The 19,757-nt window shown below is 43.6% G+C and overlaps 1 protein-coding gene across 1 annotated transcript in view; it reads left to right on the top strand.

The window, feature by feature from the left end:
- Positions 1–321: 321 nt before the first annotated feature.
- Positions 322–19,757, top strand: part of TBX18 (T-box transcription factor 18) — a 56,622-nt gene continuing 37,186 nt past the window's right edge. Inside the window, exons 1-3 of the mRNA XM_033938268.1 lie at positions 322–787; positions 3,342–3,501; positions 7,548–7,649. Of these exons, the coding sequence (XP_033794159.1) occupies positions 583–787; positions 3,342–3,501; positions 7,548–7,649 (467 nt within the window). The 5' untranslated portion in view covers positions 322–582. The remainder of the gene's footprint in view (positions 788–3,341; positions 3,502–7,547; positions 7,650–19,757) is intronic.

Raw genomic sequence — 19,757 nt, 5'->3', positions numbered from 1 at the left:
GGCTTGCGAGGTCTGGCCTCTGATGGACGGGCCGGGAGGCTCCGCCCAGACCTGTCGCCCCTCTTGACACTAATGAGCGAGCTCTCCCGCCGGCCGAGTGCTGACAGATCGAGGCAACAAATTTCAATGACAAGCCTCTAATTTGTTGTCCTCCGCGCTCTCGTAGCCCGTGACAGCGCCCTTCGGCCCACCAGACGAATCAGAGCTTGAACGAGGAGGGCGGATAAAAGGGGGAAGGCAAAGGGGGGGGGAATTCATCCAAGAACGAATTTTGGGAGAGAAAAAAAAAGAATAAAACTTGCATAAAAAAAAAAAGCGAGAGAGAAGGAAGGGGGACAAAGAGGAAGCAAGTAAAATCTTTGTAGCACTTCCAAGTGACAGGCTGATGCGAGAGAGGTGTAATAATCTTAATAGACTATATGAGAGCAAGCGGAGAAACGCGTTCGGGACCCGCATAGATGTGCGCGAAGCTTTCTGCATGCGACGCGTAGAACTAACGCCGATCCGTGGCGGCGCGTAGGCGAGGCAGCGCCCCGCGTTAAGCCCTCTAGGCGAGGGAGCGAGAAGGGGGGCCTCGGTGGCATGGCTGAAAAGCGGAGATCCCCGTGCACCATGAGTCTGAAGGCTCACGCTTTCTCGGTGGAGGCGCTGATCGGGAACGAGAAGCAGCAGAAGCGGCGGAGGCGGCAGGAGGGAGCGGCGACGGCGGCAGGGGGCGGCAGTGAGAAGGACCTGGAGGCCGATCTGCCCCCGGGCTGCGACGCGCAGAGCGTTTCCCCCGATCCCTGTGAGTTTCCTTTCCTTCCCTCCCCGACCTTTTTTTTTGGCAATCCTTTTCTTGTTTGTGGCGAGGGAGTCGGGCTCCAAGAGTGGAATCGAGCGAATAGAGTCAGGGAAAGCGCTTTTGAGCTGCCCTCCAAAAAGCAGCGCAAGGAACTTCCTTCTCATGCTTAAAAAAGATAAAACAGATTTTGAAATTTGAGGGAAAGATGCTCCTTGCACTGGACATAGGACTTCTTTTACAAAGCCGCTAGCGGGTTAACGCGGGCGACTTTTCATCACTTGCTAACCCCCAGCGCTGGCCGAAAAACTACCGACTGCTCAAGAGGAGGTCCTAGCGGCTGGCGGTTTAGCGCTTATTACACGCGTTAAACCGCTATTAGCGCGCGTTAAACCGCTATTGCGGCTTTGTAAAAGGAGCACATAGAGTAATAGCCAGCGTATATTATATATTCATTATTGTTTCTTTCACTCATTTAGTGGTTTTTTTTTATTTTTTGCATTTTTTTGGTTTACTACATTTTCTTTTCTTGCACTCTTACCTTCACATCTCAAGTAAATCAAACAGTTTTGTCCTTATTGTAACAAAACAGAAAGTCCAGTCAATCTTTGGTCTTTAAACTCTCTCAATTCTGGAATGTTCTCCCCTTTTTTTTTAAGGAGTTCCAGCTCATTTCAATTTTTTCCGTAAATCTTTAATAACTATTCTATTTGCCAAACATTTTGAAAATGGATTCTTTTGAAATTTTGTTATTATCTTCTATTTATCATTTGTAAATCATTCCCTGTTCATTTAATTGCTGTGTAAACTGAGTCGAGCTTTCTCGGTATACCAAGTTAAGCTTTAGTGTAGTCCAGGTTTAGCTTCGTTTGGGTCTTTATTCAATTTTCTTTTTCTTTATAGATCATAATAAAACAACTCTAGTTGTCAGTCTGTGCTTTTTAAAAAAAAAATTGGAGTTCTTAACTATGCGCTGGCAGCCAAGCGATGGCCCGAGGCGCATGTTTATTGTAAAAAAAAATTATTTTTATGATTTATGTCTGGTAGCTAGCTTGATTGTGGTTTCATTTTTTTCTGTGCTACAGTAGAGTTGATTTGTGAAAAGTTGGCGGATGATGGTTAGGACAAACAGAGAATCTGTAAAAAGACATAGATGAAGCTAATATGTTAATTTTGTAACTAGCAATATAGAAATATTATTGTTTTATCCCTCCCAGAGAGAAGGAAATGGGAGTTATTCGTTAAAATGGGAAATACTTGGCTTTGTAAATAACGAAAGCTATAAAATGTTCGTTGTTTATTTGAACTGTCTTTTCTCCTGTATTTTGCTTTAATAATAATAATATATGGAGTGGTAAATAATAATTCCATGCCCACTCATACAATTTTTCAATTCGATAAGAAAACTGACCATTCAGAACTAATAATTCAACAGAGAAAAGTAAGATTTAGATTATCAGAGGTTCCTGACAGGGTAGGAATATTTAGGATGACAGGGCACCTAGAAATGAATGTTCAAGTTTGGAAAATCAGGACATCTGTGTGTGCTTATGTTTCGAGTATTTATACTATTTGGAAATATTGGTGGAGAAACCTCAACATTTCTCTGTCTTTGTTTTTCTGATTAGTACATTCATATATATATATATTTTTTTTGTTAAACATTCCCATACAGAAATAATTCATTGCACCATAAATAAATTCAACAACATTATTGAAAAATTAAAACAGAAAAAAAATTCTATCTTTATCCAGGTTTTGCAAAAAAATTAAAAAAAAAAGATGCTTGTGATTTTTTTGTTTTGTTTTTAACGAACTAGAAGGCAAACAAAATGGAGTAAGGAGTCGAGTTATTTAAGAAAATTTTGTGGGTTTCTTAAATTCCTTCAAGGTAATATTTATTTTATTAAAAAAAATTTGTATACTGCATAAAACCTATGTGGTTTACATAAAAGTCTAACACATATTTGTATGCCTCAAAAACATTGTGAATGTGTGGCTGTAACCCGTTCTGGGCGCCTGGGGAGGACGGGTGAGAAAACAAACTAATTTAATATTAATCAGAAAGGCCTAATTCTACATGTGGTTACAAAGGCGTCAACAATCAAATAACTGTAACATCAATTTACTTATATCTACCCATTTATATATAGACGCCCAGGAATATATAATTGATTTCGCTATTTCCATGTCTTTAAAATCTAATCTAATCAGTTCTTATATTCTGCTAAATCACAAGGAAGTTCAAAGTGGGTCACTGTTGAGACAATGTTTGCCACAGGTCGACTAGCTAAGTCTTAAAATCTAGTATAAGATTATGTTGATATTACTTCAGAAAAACAGCAGAAAGGGAAAGCCCCTTGCTCCTAAAACACTGCAAGGTTTGAGAATGTATGAACTGCACATTTCACTTGATGACTTGGTAACAATGAAAAAAAAAATAATTGTTATTATTACTATTGCCGTTGGGTTGGGTTAGTTGGTTGTTTTGCAGAGATGGGGGAGGGTAGTTGTCCTTGTATCTAACCTTGTTCTGGGGTGTGGTGTGTATTGCCAACAGGTGCTGAGGGAAGCTCCCCCCCGAAGTTGACTGGGGCCGAGCCCCCTCTGCCCGCCACCCTCCCTGGAGCGCAGGTACCACGGGGGGACCTGCAGGGCGCTGAGCTCTGGAAGAGGTTCCACGAGATCGGCACCGAGATGATCATCACCAAAGCGGGAAGGTAAGGAGATCGCCAGAAGAAGCAGTACGCGCCCGTCGGCCCTTACACTGCGCGCAGAGCCGCATAGGCCAGAAAGACCCGAACGTGCGTTCCTGGGAAAAATCATATCTTTTACGCACAATAAAAAATAAATAAATAATCAAATCTGCCTAAAGGTGATCCTACACGGCGGCGCATAGGAGCCAGCTTTTCAAAATTGTTGAGGGCGCTAAACCCCAAAGCAATTTTTCTTACGTGGACACAGTCGAGAAACGTGTTCAATATTGGAGGTTCTCAAGCATCCACAGAGCTAGCTCCTATCAGGCTGAGTAGAGAAGGGATAAGTTTGCACGTAATGCCCTGTGCAGCTAATTCCAATCACAGGGTGGTTTTGTTTTGTTCAACAGAGGTGTAGCGTAGGCACACGAAAGAGACCTACCTCTCAAATGCTGGTGGATCCACACAGGAATCCTGAGCCCCAGCAGAAGCATAAAAGGGTTCCAACCCCAACGACGCTTCTTGTGACCTTGGTCAAGGCGCTTAACCTTTCTCTCAGACACAAAGCTAGAAGTACTAATAGGGAGCATTTGCACGCACTAAGAAAGTATTAGTGCGTGCAAATGAAGCTTATTAGTCATTCAGGCCCGCTGCATCATTTGGGACCTTTGGTGAAATAACACAGGCTAACAGCAGGGAGTATAAAACACTTCCCTTACCCGACTGCATTAGAATTATGAGCTACAACTGAAAACGAAATAGCTTCCAGGGAGCTCTTTAAAGACACACAGAGTCACTAACAGACAGGCTATGGCTCTGTGGCCGTGTCTACCACCAGCCTTATTTTCTTGTTTTGTGTAACCGTCATCTATGATCTGTACCCCTAAGGCCCCACTGCTTCTGATCCATGAAATGGGTTTTTAAAATTCATTTTGTCAGATCCCCCTAGCGCGTTAGAGTAACCGTCAAACTGCAGAGTAAAAATACCAAGTCCACTCTCAGGAGCAAAGAAAGATTGCCCTGACCTTTAGATTATCCTCAGCAAAAGGGGAGAGAAGGTGCCCACCGGAGCACTCACGTCCTTAGCTGGGCGGAGGATCCTGGCTCTAAAATGAGTCACATTTGGGGGGGAGTTAAGACAGATCCCTCAAAATTGTGCGGCTTCAGACGTTCCTCTGCTGCTATCTGTGCCTCATGGGTTCTTCGGAGCGTTACGATGGCATTTTGGCTGCCAGCCCCACACCATATGGAGAGGGGGGGAGGCTTCATTGCTCCCCACTCCCAGCTCTGCAGACTGGGGCTGCCGCTCTGGGTTATTGGTTCTGGCTACCGGCTACCACCCCCCTCCCCCCTTTTACAAAACCCTAGTGCGGATTTTAGCGCAGGCCGCAGCAGTAACAGCTCCGACGCTCATGGAATTCCTGGGAGCTGTTACCTGCCATGGCCGGCGCTAAAAGCTGCGGTTTTGTAAAAAGGGGGCCATGCAGTAAACACCCCCCTCTTTTACAAAGCCGCGCTATGAGCGTTGGAGTCCTTACCGTGGCGTCCGGCGCTATAAACACTAGCGTGGCGTTGTTCTGTGCGGTGGCTATTAGTAACGCGCAAAGTGTTAGGTAATGCTCAAACATTCGCCCTCCCCCCTTCCTCCCTGTTTCTAAATTGTCGTGACAAACAGCTCGATAGAGTATGTTTCAATGTAGACGAAAACTAAGGAAGTTGCGGCTCTAGAAATATCAAATAGTTACCACCGTTGTAATTGCAATGAAACGTTTGGAAAGTGTAAAAAATACTTCTGAAATTAATGTAGGCTGGAGTCTGAGGGCTCCTTTTATCAAGCCGCGCTAGCGGAGTTAGCGCGCGTGACTTTTAATCGCGCGCTAACCCCCGCGCTGGCCAAAAATCTACCGCCTGCTCAAGGCAGGCGTTAGCGGCTAGGGCGGCCGGCGGTTTAACGCCTGCTATTACACGCGTTAAACCGCTAGCGCGGCTTGGATAAAAGGAGCCCTGAATCTGATGTCGAAAAGACAGCTATTTTTCATATGCAAATGAATCGAGCCTTTTTTTTCTTTCCTTTTAGATTTATTGATAAATACCTAGTAGAATAAATCAGTTGAATCCACAGCGTTGCTTGTTGTTTCCACTCGCATTCAATCAAAAGGTCTGGTCGCTGACATCCAGTTATTCAATATCCAAGGTGCTTTCTCTAGGAGAAGGCAGGGAAATAGCTCGGGCTAAAACATATCGATTTAAGGAATTTAAGGCAAGTGACATTAATTTTAACGAGTTCAGAGGCGGGTGTCCAGTTAAATTGGGTCATTTGAAAAGTTATGTATTTCATGGGGGGACGGGACGTTAAGAAGCTTGTACAGAATATCAATAAAAAAATATCTCCAAAATTTTTAAAAAAATTATTGAAGGCATATGCCACAGAGATATTAATAAAGCTTCAAATAAAGTCCTAAGTAGCTCAGCTCTAACGTGTTTCCCAGCTAAAGATTTGGGATAGCGGAGCTACCGTTAATAATTACAATTATTAAAAAAAACAACAACCCCCCCCCCCCCCCAATTGTAAGCGTTGTAAGCGTGTCGCAGAGAGGTTCAAAATTGTGAATACATTTTAAGAAATCTCCAGAAACTATAATTTATAACATTTTATTGACGGAAATAATTAAATATAATATAATCCAAATAGATTTCATTTCAAATAGATTCACAGTTATGATATTTTCATACATATTTCTATCATTCCTCCAAAATATATTTCCTTAAGACCCATATTAACCCCCCTACTACCCGTACCTCCCTTCCCCCACTTCCCCCTCCCCTTCCCCCCTCCTATTCACATTGTATTGAAATAATTTTTTTTTTAAATTCTTTATTCATTTTATATCTTACAACAAGTGTACCATAAAATAACATTTAAACTTATACAATATCACTTGATTCTCTATCAATTTAATATATTGAAGTAATTAATGAAATTATAATAAAATATGAAAATTATCATTCCTTCAATATACATTTCTATATGACCTATTTCATCCTACCCTTGCCTCCCCCTATTATCCCTCCCCTCAAATGGAAGATGACACATATTACCAGGTATTGCAAAGTTATATATGTTTCCAAAGGTTCAATGTAAAATATTAATAATCGTACTTTGTGCTCTAGAGGAAAGATTTTGAATATATGGATCCCCAATTTTCAAAAAGAAACTATAAATATACAAATAAGTGCAATGCATACAACAGGTTTTTTGTTTTTTGAATTCACACGTCCTTTGCAGGGTTTCTAGCAAATGCCTCTTAGAATCTTCGAGATTATAATAATCGCAGGAGTTTGCGGGATATTTTCATTGTTTTTTTTTGTGATCCTTGGAGCATTCCTCTCAGTTTTTTTAATCCCTAATCTCTAATCTTAACAGCAATAAAAGCTATCGGAGAGACCTAGCCGATCTGCAGAGTTTGCACAGCGTTGTGAAAGAGTGCTCTGGGGAAGGTTTTCTTTTCCAAACCCGATATTTTTACAAACTCCAGATTATATCGGAGATAAAATGCGAACTCGGTTACATCTGACTGAAGAGTTTGTATCTCTTGCATTTAGGATACGGGAACGCTCCTTTTGTTGTTAATAACTATTTAAGAGGGTCTGATTTAGGAAGGATTTTAAAAGGATTTGCCAGGTCTTCATTTAGGTGCAACAATTCACGCGATCGATCGTATATATTTTTTAAATCTCAGAAACACTGCGCACATGTAATCGATCGTATATATTTTTTAAATCTCAGAAACACTGCGCACAGTGAATATTCAAAATGCATCAGGCAAGAGCTTTTGTGGATTCCTTCCTTCCTTCCTTCCTTTTTTTCTTTCTTTCTTCCTTCCTTCCTTCCTTCCTTTTTTTCTTTCTTTCTTTCTTCCTTCCTTTTTTTCTTCCTTCCTTCCTTTATTTTCAAATGCAGATACAGACAGTTGTTTTAAGCAACTACAGCATATCAATTAGAAATGGCCCAAGGTTGCTGGATCCGGTAATTGCCTCTTTTAACAAACTTGTGTCTCTTTTCCGTCCAGGCGAATGTTCCCAGCTATGCGAGTGAAGGTCTCGGGTTTAGATCCGCATCAGCAGTATTACATCGCCTTGGATATTGTGCCAGTAGACAACAAAAGATACAGGTAAGTACCAGAATGCTACATGCAAACTGTCCTGCGCCTGCTTCACTTACATTGCAAATCAAATCCAGAACTTTCCACTGCTTGTGTGCGTGTGCCTGAAATTACAACTGCACAGTACACAACACGTGTACGCAAACAGATATCGTTCAAACTTTATGGACTGGTCTGGAACAAGTTTCATACACTGAGCTTCGTCGTACCTCTGTGAATTTAAAATGGTCTCACAGGTTTGTCTCTACTGGATTTTGTGTCGCTGATACTTTTCCGCTTGTATCTTGTGCCCTTATTAACATAATGCGGATAACAGGGGGCGTTTTTCTTGTTCCTGAAAATAGAAGCCAGTGGAGTCAAGGGGAAGTTCGACCCTTGCTCCAGGCGATGGCTACTGTCTCTTACGTCAAAGTCGGTATTTCTGAGCAGAAGTCAACCCTATAAGCAGATTTCCAGCTCCCTTGCAGTCGGAGTTGAAACATATTAAGGAAGAGAGGAACACGTAAGAATAACAGCTATATTTTGGTATCGCAGCGGGATCAGTCAGTTGTAAGAAATACGGCCACAATTACGAGAGTCCTTCTCCATGTATGTCCATGGACTTCCCAATTGCTTTGCTAGACCTGTGGGCTTTGCAAGTTGGCTCTTGCTGGGTCTCAGTGATACAGGGCTGAAGAGCCCCAGACTCCCTACTTTCGGGTTCACAGTAGAGAATGACATGGGGGGCAAATTTTTCCCCATTCCCGCATGAACACATTTTCCTGTCCCGTCCTAGCGAGTTCTTTTCATGCCCCTGAGAGTTCTTTTCATTCCCGCAAGCTCCGTCCTCATCTGCACAAGGCTCAAATACTTTAAAATCATAAGTGTTCGAGATTTGTGCAGTTAAGGCTGAGCTTACAGGACTGGGGCAGGGACAGAGACAGAAACTTGCAGTGACGGGGAAAAATTAGTCCCCGTGTCATTCTCTCGTTCACAGTACCCCCCCCTAATAATTCTTGCGCTTTGGCGGTGATTTTACTTTACAAATATCAGTGTCTTCCAAGATGATACAGTATACCCCCGCGAATTCGCAGTTCACCAATCGCGGACTCAGTCTTTCACGGTAGCGTGTCAGGGCAGCTCCTGATTCGTGCAGCCTGACTTTAGTTCCCGGAAGAGGCGGTCAGAAAATACTAATTAGAGAATGACACGGTGACAAAATTCATCACCATTCCCGTCCCCGCGGATAACCGCGGGAAACCATCTTCATGTCATTGTTTAAGGAGAGAGGGAAGAATCAGAGTATGAATGGCCACAACCACTGACCCGCAAGCTTTGCTTTGAAGAATGCTGGTGTAGAAGGACTGAGGTTGAAACAGACACTACAGAATGACAGACTCTGGTATCCAGAGCAGATATTGTGATGTCATAATGCCTCATTCCACCAGTGCCTAAGAGCCAATCACATCAGTGATGTCACAATGGCTTCATTATCCTTGGCTCACATAAGAATCAGAGTTTGAATGGCCAGAACCACTGACCCGCAAGCTTTGCTTTGAAGAATGCTGGTGTAGAAGGACTGAGGTTGAAATAGACACTAGAAAATGACATGGGTTTATTTCCCGCCGTTATCCGCGGGGACGGGAACGGTGATGAATTTTGTCACCGTGTCATTCTCTAATACTAATAATGATCCCGCACCCGATTTTCAGCACTTGCCGCTGCCTCGGCTGCCCTCTCCTGCCTCCGATCCACTCCTAAACTACATTCGCACTTTTTTGAAATTTGTGGGTGCTCCTGGAACGGAAGCCCCGCAAATTTCAGGGGAGTACTGTATTCCAATTATGTGACTTTCATGTGCTTCAGAGTTAGATGTTGCAATTCGAGTGTGCCTTGAACTGCCTGTTGTACTTTGTATATCGGGACTAGTCATCTTTCTACAGCGCTGGGTTCATGCTGAAAACAGCCTGGGTGGGATGGTAGAAAAAAAATCCCAGCTCCCATCGTCAAAGTCTGAGGTTTTCGTCAGCATATCTTAAGCCGGTGTTAGAGCCAAATGGCGCGGGCTGTTTGCGAAAAGTTGCAACCAACCCCAGATCTCACTCGCTCTCTTAACACGTTAATATTAACCGTCAAAGGTGGACCGGGCCGGCATTTTGCACCGCCATCAGCCAAGGTGTTTTCAAAGATCCCAGTACAGTAGTCTTTTTTAGTTCAAAATTTTATTTAAATTTTATATGGTAACGTACAATAAAGCAGGCGAGACATATTAAACAAATTGCTCATAACACTATTGACACAGAGCTTAGGATATTAAAAGGCGAAATCCTTGAAATGAAACTCCCCTCCCCCCATCCCATTTACAGAGGGTGAAAAACCAACATCCATCCACATCTACATGCATCCATCTCCATTCTTTCACCATAATTCAATTACTATCTGCAAACTCTTGTATGGGCACCCATAAGGATCTAAATGTGGCCCCTGTACCTCTCATGACATCAGAGGGAAAGCTTCTGATGCAGCTACGAATCACAAGAGGAGCCGATGCCCGTGGCTTTGAACAAGCAGCAAGGGAGCTGGCCAGAAACGATGCATGCACTGGATGGAGGCGCAGAAGAAATGCTTCTGCTGCTGCACAGGGTAGGGGGTAGGAGGTATGGGAGATAAATGCTGCTGCTGTGGCACAGGGAAGGGGGGGGGGCGAGAAATACTACTACTGCACCCAATTGGGGAGAGAGAGGGAAGGAGGGAGAAGGAAAAGTGAGAGGAACGAGAGATGCCAAGTCCATGGGAGGGAGGGAAAGAAAAGGAGATACCAGACCATGGAGGGGGAGGAAGAGATGCCAGGGCATTGGGGGAGGGAAGGAGACAGATGTCAGACCAGGGGAAAGGAAGGAAGGAGTGGGGGCAAGAAAGGAAGGAGAGGAGATGCCAGATAATGGAGGGGGAGGGAGAGTTGAAAGGAGAGGAGAGAGATGCCAGTGCATGGGGGGAGGGAAGGGAAACTAAAGAGACAAATGCCAGACCCGGAGGGAGAGGAGGTGCCAGAGCATGGAGGGAGAGAGATGTCAGAGCATGGGGGGAGGAAGGGAAGGAGATAGAGATGGCAGACCATGGGGTGGAGTGGGAAGGAAGGAAAGGAGAAGAGAGAGATGCCACAGCATAGAGGAGGGAGTGGAGACAGAATAATGCAGAGGGGGTGAAGCTGAAAAGAATCATGTACAAAGGAGAGAAGGGGCACAGGATAGACAGTTTATGGAAGGAGCATAGAAAGAGGGAAGAAACCATATGGAACGGGGAGAGGGCGGACAGTGGATGGAAGGGGCTGATGCTGCATGAAAGACAGAGAGAGGACAGATGCAGGCTAGAAAGAAGAGAGTGAAGACAAGATGATTAAAGCAGAAATGGCTAAAGGTAGAAAATATTTTTTTGTTGCTTTAGAATAAAATAGTATTGTAGTTGTATTGATAAAACTTTTATAAGCAGAAAATAAGGTAATCTTTTTATAGGACTAATTTTAATATTTTTTACTAACTTTTAGAGACCAAAACCCCATTTCTCAGGTCTGGACAATATAATGTAACAGCAGTATATTATATTGACTTGAAGAAGGAGGCTATGGCCTCTGAAAGTTAATTGAAAAATGGATTAGTCAAAAAAAATGGTATATTCTTATTTTCAATGTTTGTTTTATTTCTATTTGTTCATTTGTAAAGTGGTGATTGTCAGTTTCTTTAAATTTACATCTGCTATATTTATATTTTGCAGAGTATTAGGGGGTTGTGTGTCATTGTTTCTGTGGCGTTTCACTGTTTGCAGCTTGGCTTCTTGGCGGTTCAGTTTAACCTTTATCTACATATTTCTATTTTTAGTTTGTGATTACTTATTCCACACTGGGTATATGTGTTCTGCGTGTATGAAAGACATGGTTTTCTGTTAGCGTTGACTAGCCTTGTTTGGCGAAATGCATTAGGCATGGTTCTTGGGAGCACCTTTAATAAATCTGATTTGAATCGCCTTATTTCCTGCCGATCTTTTGTTTCATGTTGGATTCTTTGGTGGACTGCTTGCCTTGTTGTTTCGTTACAAGTTAACATACATGGAGTGAAACATACTAGAGGAGTTCCAGATTTGGTTGTTTATACATACATATGGGTTACACTTGGTTGACAGAGTGAGGCAGTTGAGAGGCGTTGCAAACTTGGTTATTAATATAGACGAATATTTTGGATAGTATTACTGCTTTACAATATATTTGAACGCTTTTATATACGTATTGAAAGGGTTCAGAGTTCAGAAGGACACAGTACTACTCGAAAGGGTCCAGAGAAGAGCGACTGAGATGGTTAAGGGGCTGGAGGAGCTGCCGTACAGCAAAAGATTAGAGAAACTGGGCCTCTTCTCTCTCGAGCAGAGGAGATTGAGAGGGGACATGATCGAAACATTCAAGGTACTGAAGGGAATAGACTTAGTAGATAATGACAGGTTGTTCACGCTCTCCAAGGTAGAGAGAATGAGAGGGCACTCTCTAAAATTGAAAGGGGATAGATTCCGTATGAACATAAGGAAGTTCTTCTTCACCCAGAGAGCGATAGAAAACTGGAACGCTCTTCCGGAGTCTGTCATAGGGGAAAACACCCTCCAGGGATTCAAGACAAAGTTAGACAAGTTCCTGCTGAACCGGAACGTACGCAGGTAGGGCTGGTCTCAGTTAGGGCGCTGGACTTTAACCAGAGGGCCGCCATGTGAGCTGACTGCTAGGCATGATGGACCACTGGTCTGACCCAGCAGCGGCAATTCTTATGTTCTTATGTTAATGTCCTGGGTAAGTAGGTGGGAAGGGAAGGAAGGGGGATTTGTTCAGAGATGTTTGGGAGTTGCATAGAAGAAAAATTGTGCACTGGTATGCCAATCTTTGTTTTGAATTTAAAAAAAAAAAGAAAGAAATTCAAGTGGAAATAAAGAAGTAGATAAGAAAACAGATAAATGGGGGCGGGGCATGGTGAGGCGAGGGTGGAGTGTGGGCGGGGCAGGGCCAGGGGGCCCAGTGTACTTGTGTTCCTATGGGCTCTTGAAGAATTATCCTGCCTTCCCTTCCCCAGCCCGAGCAGCGGCTCCCACCTCCTGCTTGCACTGGCCTTGGCTTTCCCTATGACATCACTTCCTGGTCACGGGACCAGGAAGTGATATCGGAGGGAGAGCCGAGGCTGGCGTGGGCTGCAAGCTGGAGATGCTGCCTGCGTCGGGGATGTTAAAGAGGTACGGGGAAGGGGTGCATGGACAGGGCAGGGGGGGCGGGAAAGCGACGGATGGGGAGCTGGAAAGAAGGCAGGGGTGCCACCTCCCCCGAGCGTCTCCAGCCCTCGCTATGCCACTGGGTGGCATGGAGCTCCATGCCCCGTTTTTCTGGGTCACCTGACCCAAATTGCCACTGCTCCATGATCTGGATTACCACAGCTGTGACACCTCAAGCTCCTTTATAAACTGCTAACCTACCCCTAAAATACAGGGAAGGAGGGAGGGAAAGCCACCTCTGAGGAACAGGAAAGGATCCTGAGCCTCGGATGTGCTGACTCAATAAAAAGGTCCTCAAAAAAGGTCAACCAAAACACCTAAATGCCTAAGTGAAGGAAAAGATGTCAGAACACCAGACCACGGACCATATACAGTTCTCCTATGGTTACAAAGTGATGGTTGGAGTCTTTCATGGATCGAAAAACCGTCACATTTATTGGCCTTATTTATCATTTATCTCACTGACTTTTTTTTTTCTTTTTTCTTTTGGTATTTCAAACACCAATATATAAATATTTGAATAACTGCCTCTGATATTTCAACAACCAAAAGAAATAGCAGCATTGCGCATTCTTAAAACTGGCTCGGAATTTGTGCAGGATGCTGCACTTTTCCCAACTTCCCCTACGACTGTCCACACCACTGCCACCCCCTCCCCCCTTCCCCCTAGCCCTCATCCTAACCATCCTACCTCTGGCTACCACCACTTAAGACCTTTCCAAAAAGTCTTGACAGGCGACCAGCTCGGGCCATCCAGCCCATTGTTAAAGTCGCCCCGTTGAGACCAGCTCTTGGGGCTCTGCAGTGCCCAGAATGAAGTACTTAGGGATCCTTTTACTAAGGTGCGTTAGGGCCTTAATGCGCGGAATAGTGCGGGCTAGACCTTAATGCCAGCGGTAATTTTGTGCGTGCGCTAAAAACGCCAACGCACCTTCGTAAAAGAAGCCCTTACTATTTCTTTCATTTTCATAATCGCCCTTTTTTTTTTTGCTTCTTCGTTAAAGAACCCAAACGCATCCTAGAATGCAGCGAAGAAATACAACATGATTCTTTAACATCCGTTCTTCACATTATTTTAACTTAGGGCTTTTACAAAGGCGCGCTAAGGGTTTTAGCGCGCGCTACCCATGCGCTAAACACTAATGCGTGCATGTTAGTCTATGGACGCGTTAGCGGTTAGCGCCTGAATATCTAACGCCGGCTAAAATGCATGGCACGCCTTAGTAAAACAGGGGGTTAGTTGTGAAAACCACATTGACACGTTTAGCGCATCTGAAAGATTATTGTAGATTTGTTTACAGAAAAGAAATAGTTTACTGGTGCAAAAGTTAATGTTTAATTCTATTTCTGTTTCAACGTAACATAGTAAATGACAGCTGATAAAGATCCGAATGGTCCATCTAGTCTGCCCAACCAGCTGATATGGTAGCAGGCTAAAAGATGCTTAAATTATCAATTGAATATTTTGACTTAAATCTACCAGATCTTTACTGCTAAATAAAACAGAGAAACATGATGGCGGATAAAGGCCAAATGGCCCATCCGCAGCATCCACTATCTCCTCCTTTCCCTATTGGCTAAGGCTCTTAACATTTGCATCGCCTCTTCCTATAGGCTAAGACTCTTTACTCCTGCATTGTGATGTCATAGAACTTTAAGGTTATAGAAACATAGAAACATGACGACAGATAAAGGCCAAATGGCCCATCCACAGCATCCACTATCTCCTCCTTTCCCTATTGGCTAAGGCTCTTAACATTTGCATCGCCTCTTCCTATAGGCTAAGACTCTTTACTCCTGCATTGTGATGTCATAGAACTTTAAGGTTATAGAAACATGACGGCAGATAAAGGCCATCCAGTCTGCCCATCCGCAGTAACCATTATCTCTTTCTCTCTCCGAGAGATCCCAAGTGCCTGTCCCAGGCCCTCTTGAATTCAGACACAGTCTCTGTCTCCACCACCTCTTCCAGGAGACTGTTCCACGCATCCACCACCCTTTCCGTAAAAAAGTATTTCCTCAGATTACTCCGGAGCCTGTCACCTCATCCTCTCATTCCAGAGCTTCCTTTCAAATGAAAGAGACTCGACTCATGCGCGTTGAAGCCACGTAGGTATTTAAACGTCTCGATCACATCTCCCCTCTCCCGCCTTTCCTCTAAAGTATACAGATTGATATATTTTAGTCTGTCCCCATGACAAAGACCATGCTGACCATTTTTGTCGCCTTCCTCTGGACCGACTCCATCCTGTTTATAGCTTTTTGCAGGTACGGTCTCCAGAATTATACACAATATACTGAAGGAGGCCTCACCAGAGTCCTTAGGGGCCCTTTACCAAACAGCGCTAATAATTGGCCTGTGCTATCCTCAGCGCAGGCCTTTCTCACGAGCTGAGGCCACTTTTAGCGTGGCGGTACAGTGGCCCCTTTCCCAATCTGCTTATTCATAGCCATGCAATCATTTCCCGCACGGGAGCGCTTTCCGACGCCTGTTTTGTAGGCGGCAAAGGCTCGAGTGCGAACCATGCATTAATTGGTTAGTATGTGGCAAAGTAGCTGCACTGACCAATTAGCGCAAAACGTGCCTACTCTCTGCCCCCAATCCTGCCCCCCATGTCAGTAGTGCACCCTGATGCCTAAATTATCATGGAATGCTTGAGCGCACCCCATGGTGAGGCATTTTAAACCAAGCTTACTATGGCTTAGTAAAAGGACCCCCCCCCCCCCCATGAGAATAATCTGGATCTAGACCAACCTTTCTGATTTAAAGTATGAGAACAGGGTATACCCTGGTGCCAGTTCAAATCCACCTTTCTGTTTTTAAAAACAGTCCATTGTTTATCAGGATCTATTGTTATCACATCTGAATCTATGGTTATTGCTTTGTACCGTATAATAACCATTTAGAACCCAATTTTTTCACAATGTTTGCCCATGCGTTGCCCACAGGAGAAGTGCTTGGACAATTCATGTACTGTTTTTAAATGTTTATACTATAGGCAGTTTTTCTGCCAAGCAGTTTCTTTTATGGAAACATGAGTTTTCACATATAACACCCGTCAACTTTTTGCATATTTCTACATATCCCTCCCAAATTATTCCAGGCATTTCTGAAACAGCCCCTCAGTCAGGGATCATGGGCTGCTGCTCCCTCGAAAGCGTGCTAATGCAGATGCTGACTCTGGCCACTAGGTGTCACCACCGAGGAATGGCTGAGGCTCCCTCTCCCCGGAGTTGGTGAAGCCCTGCTTTTATAGCATTCCGTGTTCTGTGTGGTTTGGAGAACGGAAGAGCCGGCCTGCAAATCCCATCGAAGCCCCTTTGCATGGCACTGGCCAGCCAGAAACAATATTAAACCCTATGTAATTTCAAACGTGGTTCAAAAGTATAACATTTCCAAAAAAACATTACAGCAAGTAATTTTAGTCGAGTTCCCATTTATTCACAGGGATGAATGGATGTTTTTAACAGCCAGAAATACACTATATATAGATACACTTCAGAAGAGTGGAAAGCGGGCAGGCGGGCCTTTGCCACACTGTCATATGTTCAGCGATGATTTCTTATTTTTTCAGATTAGATCCAGATGTCTCCATAAAAACCTCACCAGTCATTTTAATTCTATTACTGCTGCCCTAATCAGAGGGTGTTTTGAACAATACATGGAGCGGCTGGCAGAGTTGCCAGAATTACCGTATATCTTGTCAGTAAGAGTCCAGGAGCGCTGCTCTTCTCTGGGAGCCACAGTGGTGGAAGTCATCTAATAAGTTATAGTTACGCTTTAGGGCAGTGGTCTCAAACCTGCGGCCCACCAGGTACTATTTTGAGGCCCTTGGTATGTTTATCATAATCACAAAAGTAAAATAAAACAGTTTCTTGATCATATGTCTCTTTAGCAATAAATTAAAATATTATTATTAAGACCTAACCAAAGGAAAAATTTATAAACTATAAAGAGTTTTACCTCATGCAAAATTGTCATTTCTTTATTAAGACATTAACTATTTTTTCTGAGGCCCTCCAAGTACCTACAAATCCAAAATGTGGCCCTGAAAAGGGTTTGAGTCTGAGACCACTGCCTTAACTGTATCCATGACATCCTGTTTGTCTTTGGGAAGCAGAGCCAAGATTGTGATGTCATAATGCCTCATTCCACCAATAAGAGCCAACCTCATTAGTGATGTCACAATGGCTTGATTATCCCATTCTCCCCTCTGCCCTCCAACCCAGCCAGCAGATTAACCGTATCCTTTAACTCAGTGGTCTCAAACCCGCGGCCCGACAGGTACTATTTTGAGGCCCTCGGGATGTTTATCATAATCACAAAAGTAAAATCAAACAGTTTCTTGATCATATGTCTCTTTAGCTATAAATGACAATATTATTATTAAGACTTAGCCAAAAGGAAAGATTTTTAAACTATAAAGTTTTACCTCGTGCAAAACTGTCATTTCTTTAATAAGACATTAACTATTTTTTTTCTGAGGCCCTCCAAGTACCTACAAATCCAAAATGGGGCCCTGCAAAGGGTTTGAGACTTGAGACCACTGCTTTAGGGTATGTGGAAGATTAACTTAAAAGAGTTTACCCTATAATGTCCATTCAGGATGATAAATTTATGGACTCAGTCAGTCAAATGGGGTTCTGAATTCAAACCATTAACAGTTGTAGGGTTTCTTTATTCACCTTCTCCTTTACAAAGCCGTGCTAACATTTTTAGCGCCAGTAAGAACTCCGACGCTCATAGAAATCCTATGAGTGTCGGCGTTCGTACCGCCATGGCCTGCGCTAAAAACGCAAGCATGGCTTTGTAATGGAGGGCCTCAGTGAGAGGGATATGAGAATGTCTGTGGCTCTCTAATGAGCAAAGGAAAAAAAAATTTGAATAGGTATAGGCCACAGGGGTAGGCAATTCCGGACCTCGAGAGCCGGAGCCAGGTCAGGTTTTCAGGATCTCCACAATAAATATGCATGAGATAGATTTTGCATCTCAAGGAGGCAGCGCATGCAAATCCATCTCATACATATTCATGGTGGAGATCCTGAAAACCTGACCTGGCTTCGGCTCTCGAGGACCGGAATTGCCTACCCCTGGGCTAGGCTAAACACGGCGGCAGCTGGTTGAATAAACTATACAAAGGGAGCTTTTGCCAATTTCTTGAGTTCAAAAAATCCCTGAGAGTGTTTTAAAAAAATAAAACCTGAATACTTTTATTTACTGAGGTAAATAAATACCTTCCTTACTGCTTATCATTTCTATCGTGCTACTAGACGTATACAGCGCTATACACATTATGGACTCAATTCTATAAATAGCACTGAAAAATTGGCACCGAATTAAAGACACACCTAATATTAGATGCACCTAAATTAGATATGAATCACCCATAGTCTATAAATCAGGGATCTCAAAGTCCTTCGTTAGGGCCGCAATCCAGTCGGGTTTTCAGGATTTCCTCAATGAATATGCATGAGATAGATTTTGCATCTCAAGGAGGCAGCGCATGCAAATCCATCTCATACATATTCATGGTGGACATCCTGAAAACCTGACCTGGCTCCGGCTCTCGAGGACCGGAATTGCCTACCCCTGGTGTAGGGGATAGGAACATTTCTATTTGACTCTTAATTTAACACTCCTTGAACGCCCAAATAAAACGGTGTGAGTGAAATAGAAATTAATTCAACATCCAAATCCAAAATACACTAAGGGGCTCTTAATCGAAACGGAAATACGTCTAAAAACTGGCCTGGACGATCAGTAACACAGGTCGTCTAAGTGCTGATAATCGAACCGGGTTTTAGACGTATCTAAAAAATGACTTAGGCCTTCACAGTGCTGCAGTATGCCCAGAGCTATAAGGGGCGTGTCAGGAGGAGTGTTGTGGGCGGGATTTCAGCGGGACGTGGGCCGTCCTAGACTTACTCGTACTGCAAGTATAACCAAAAGTTTTATAACACTGCCTAGACGGAACTTGGACGTTGTGACTTAGGCCATCTAAAACCAGATCTAATTCACAAGAAGGTATCCAAAGTGACTAGATAACCACTGCAGACACAAAGTACAGACCCCCACATACTGCCCCAGTGATCACTGACCCCCACCCCCATAAAAATCGTATTAACAACTTTACATATCTGCCTCCAGAACATCAGCACCTGGCAGCCTGGCATAGGAAAGCCTAGTAGAGCGGCACAGAGGTGGCTTAAGTGGTCTTGGGGGTGGGTTAGTGAACCATGGAGAGGAGGACCCAGGCTCATAAGCCACTCTAATCACTGCATTCATGGTGAAACATGTGCAACCCCAAACCCTTTTGTACTGCCATTTAAGTGGCACCTGCAGCCATAAGGGCTATTGGGTTGGTAGATAGGTGGGTCTAGTAGGTTCTGGGGGTGTTTTGGGGGGCTCAGCATGACCTATAAGGGAGTTGTGGTGAGATGTTTATGTGGCACTGTTTTTGTGAAGTTCATAGCAGTTCTCTGTAAGGACCCCACTACTCTAGTGCCATATCTGGGTGTCCCATGCCCCAAAGTTCTTTTTCTAGGCGTTTTTGAGTTGGACAAATTTTTTGTCAAAAATGGGGTATAAAGATGGACGGTCTGGATGGAACAACCTCTCTTCTCAAATAAGATCCTGTCTATCCCTTCAAGTTTTTCAAAAAATTCTGAAAACTTCTCTGTTTCAGCGTTTTCTAGCAGATAAGTTTCCCTGAGGTCAATTCTCTCTATTAACTACAACCGAGTCGAGGCTTGTTTCTCAGGGATGACTAGGTATACAAGTCCAAGATTTAGTTTAGTACAGATAAAACTTAATGTACCTATCTGTAGCATCTCCTGATT

Source organism: Geotrypetes seraphini, chromosome 3, assembly GCF_902459505.1.
Source record: "Geotrypetes seraphini chromosome 3, aGeoSer1.1, whole genome shotgun sequence".
In the NCBI taxonomy this organism is placed as follows: domain Eukaryota; kingdom Metazoa; phylum Chordata; class Amphibia; order Gymnophiona; family Dermophiidae; genus Geotrypetes; species Geotrypetes seraphini.
This window is presented reverse-complemented; position numbering and strand designations above follow the sequence as displayed.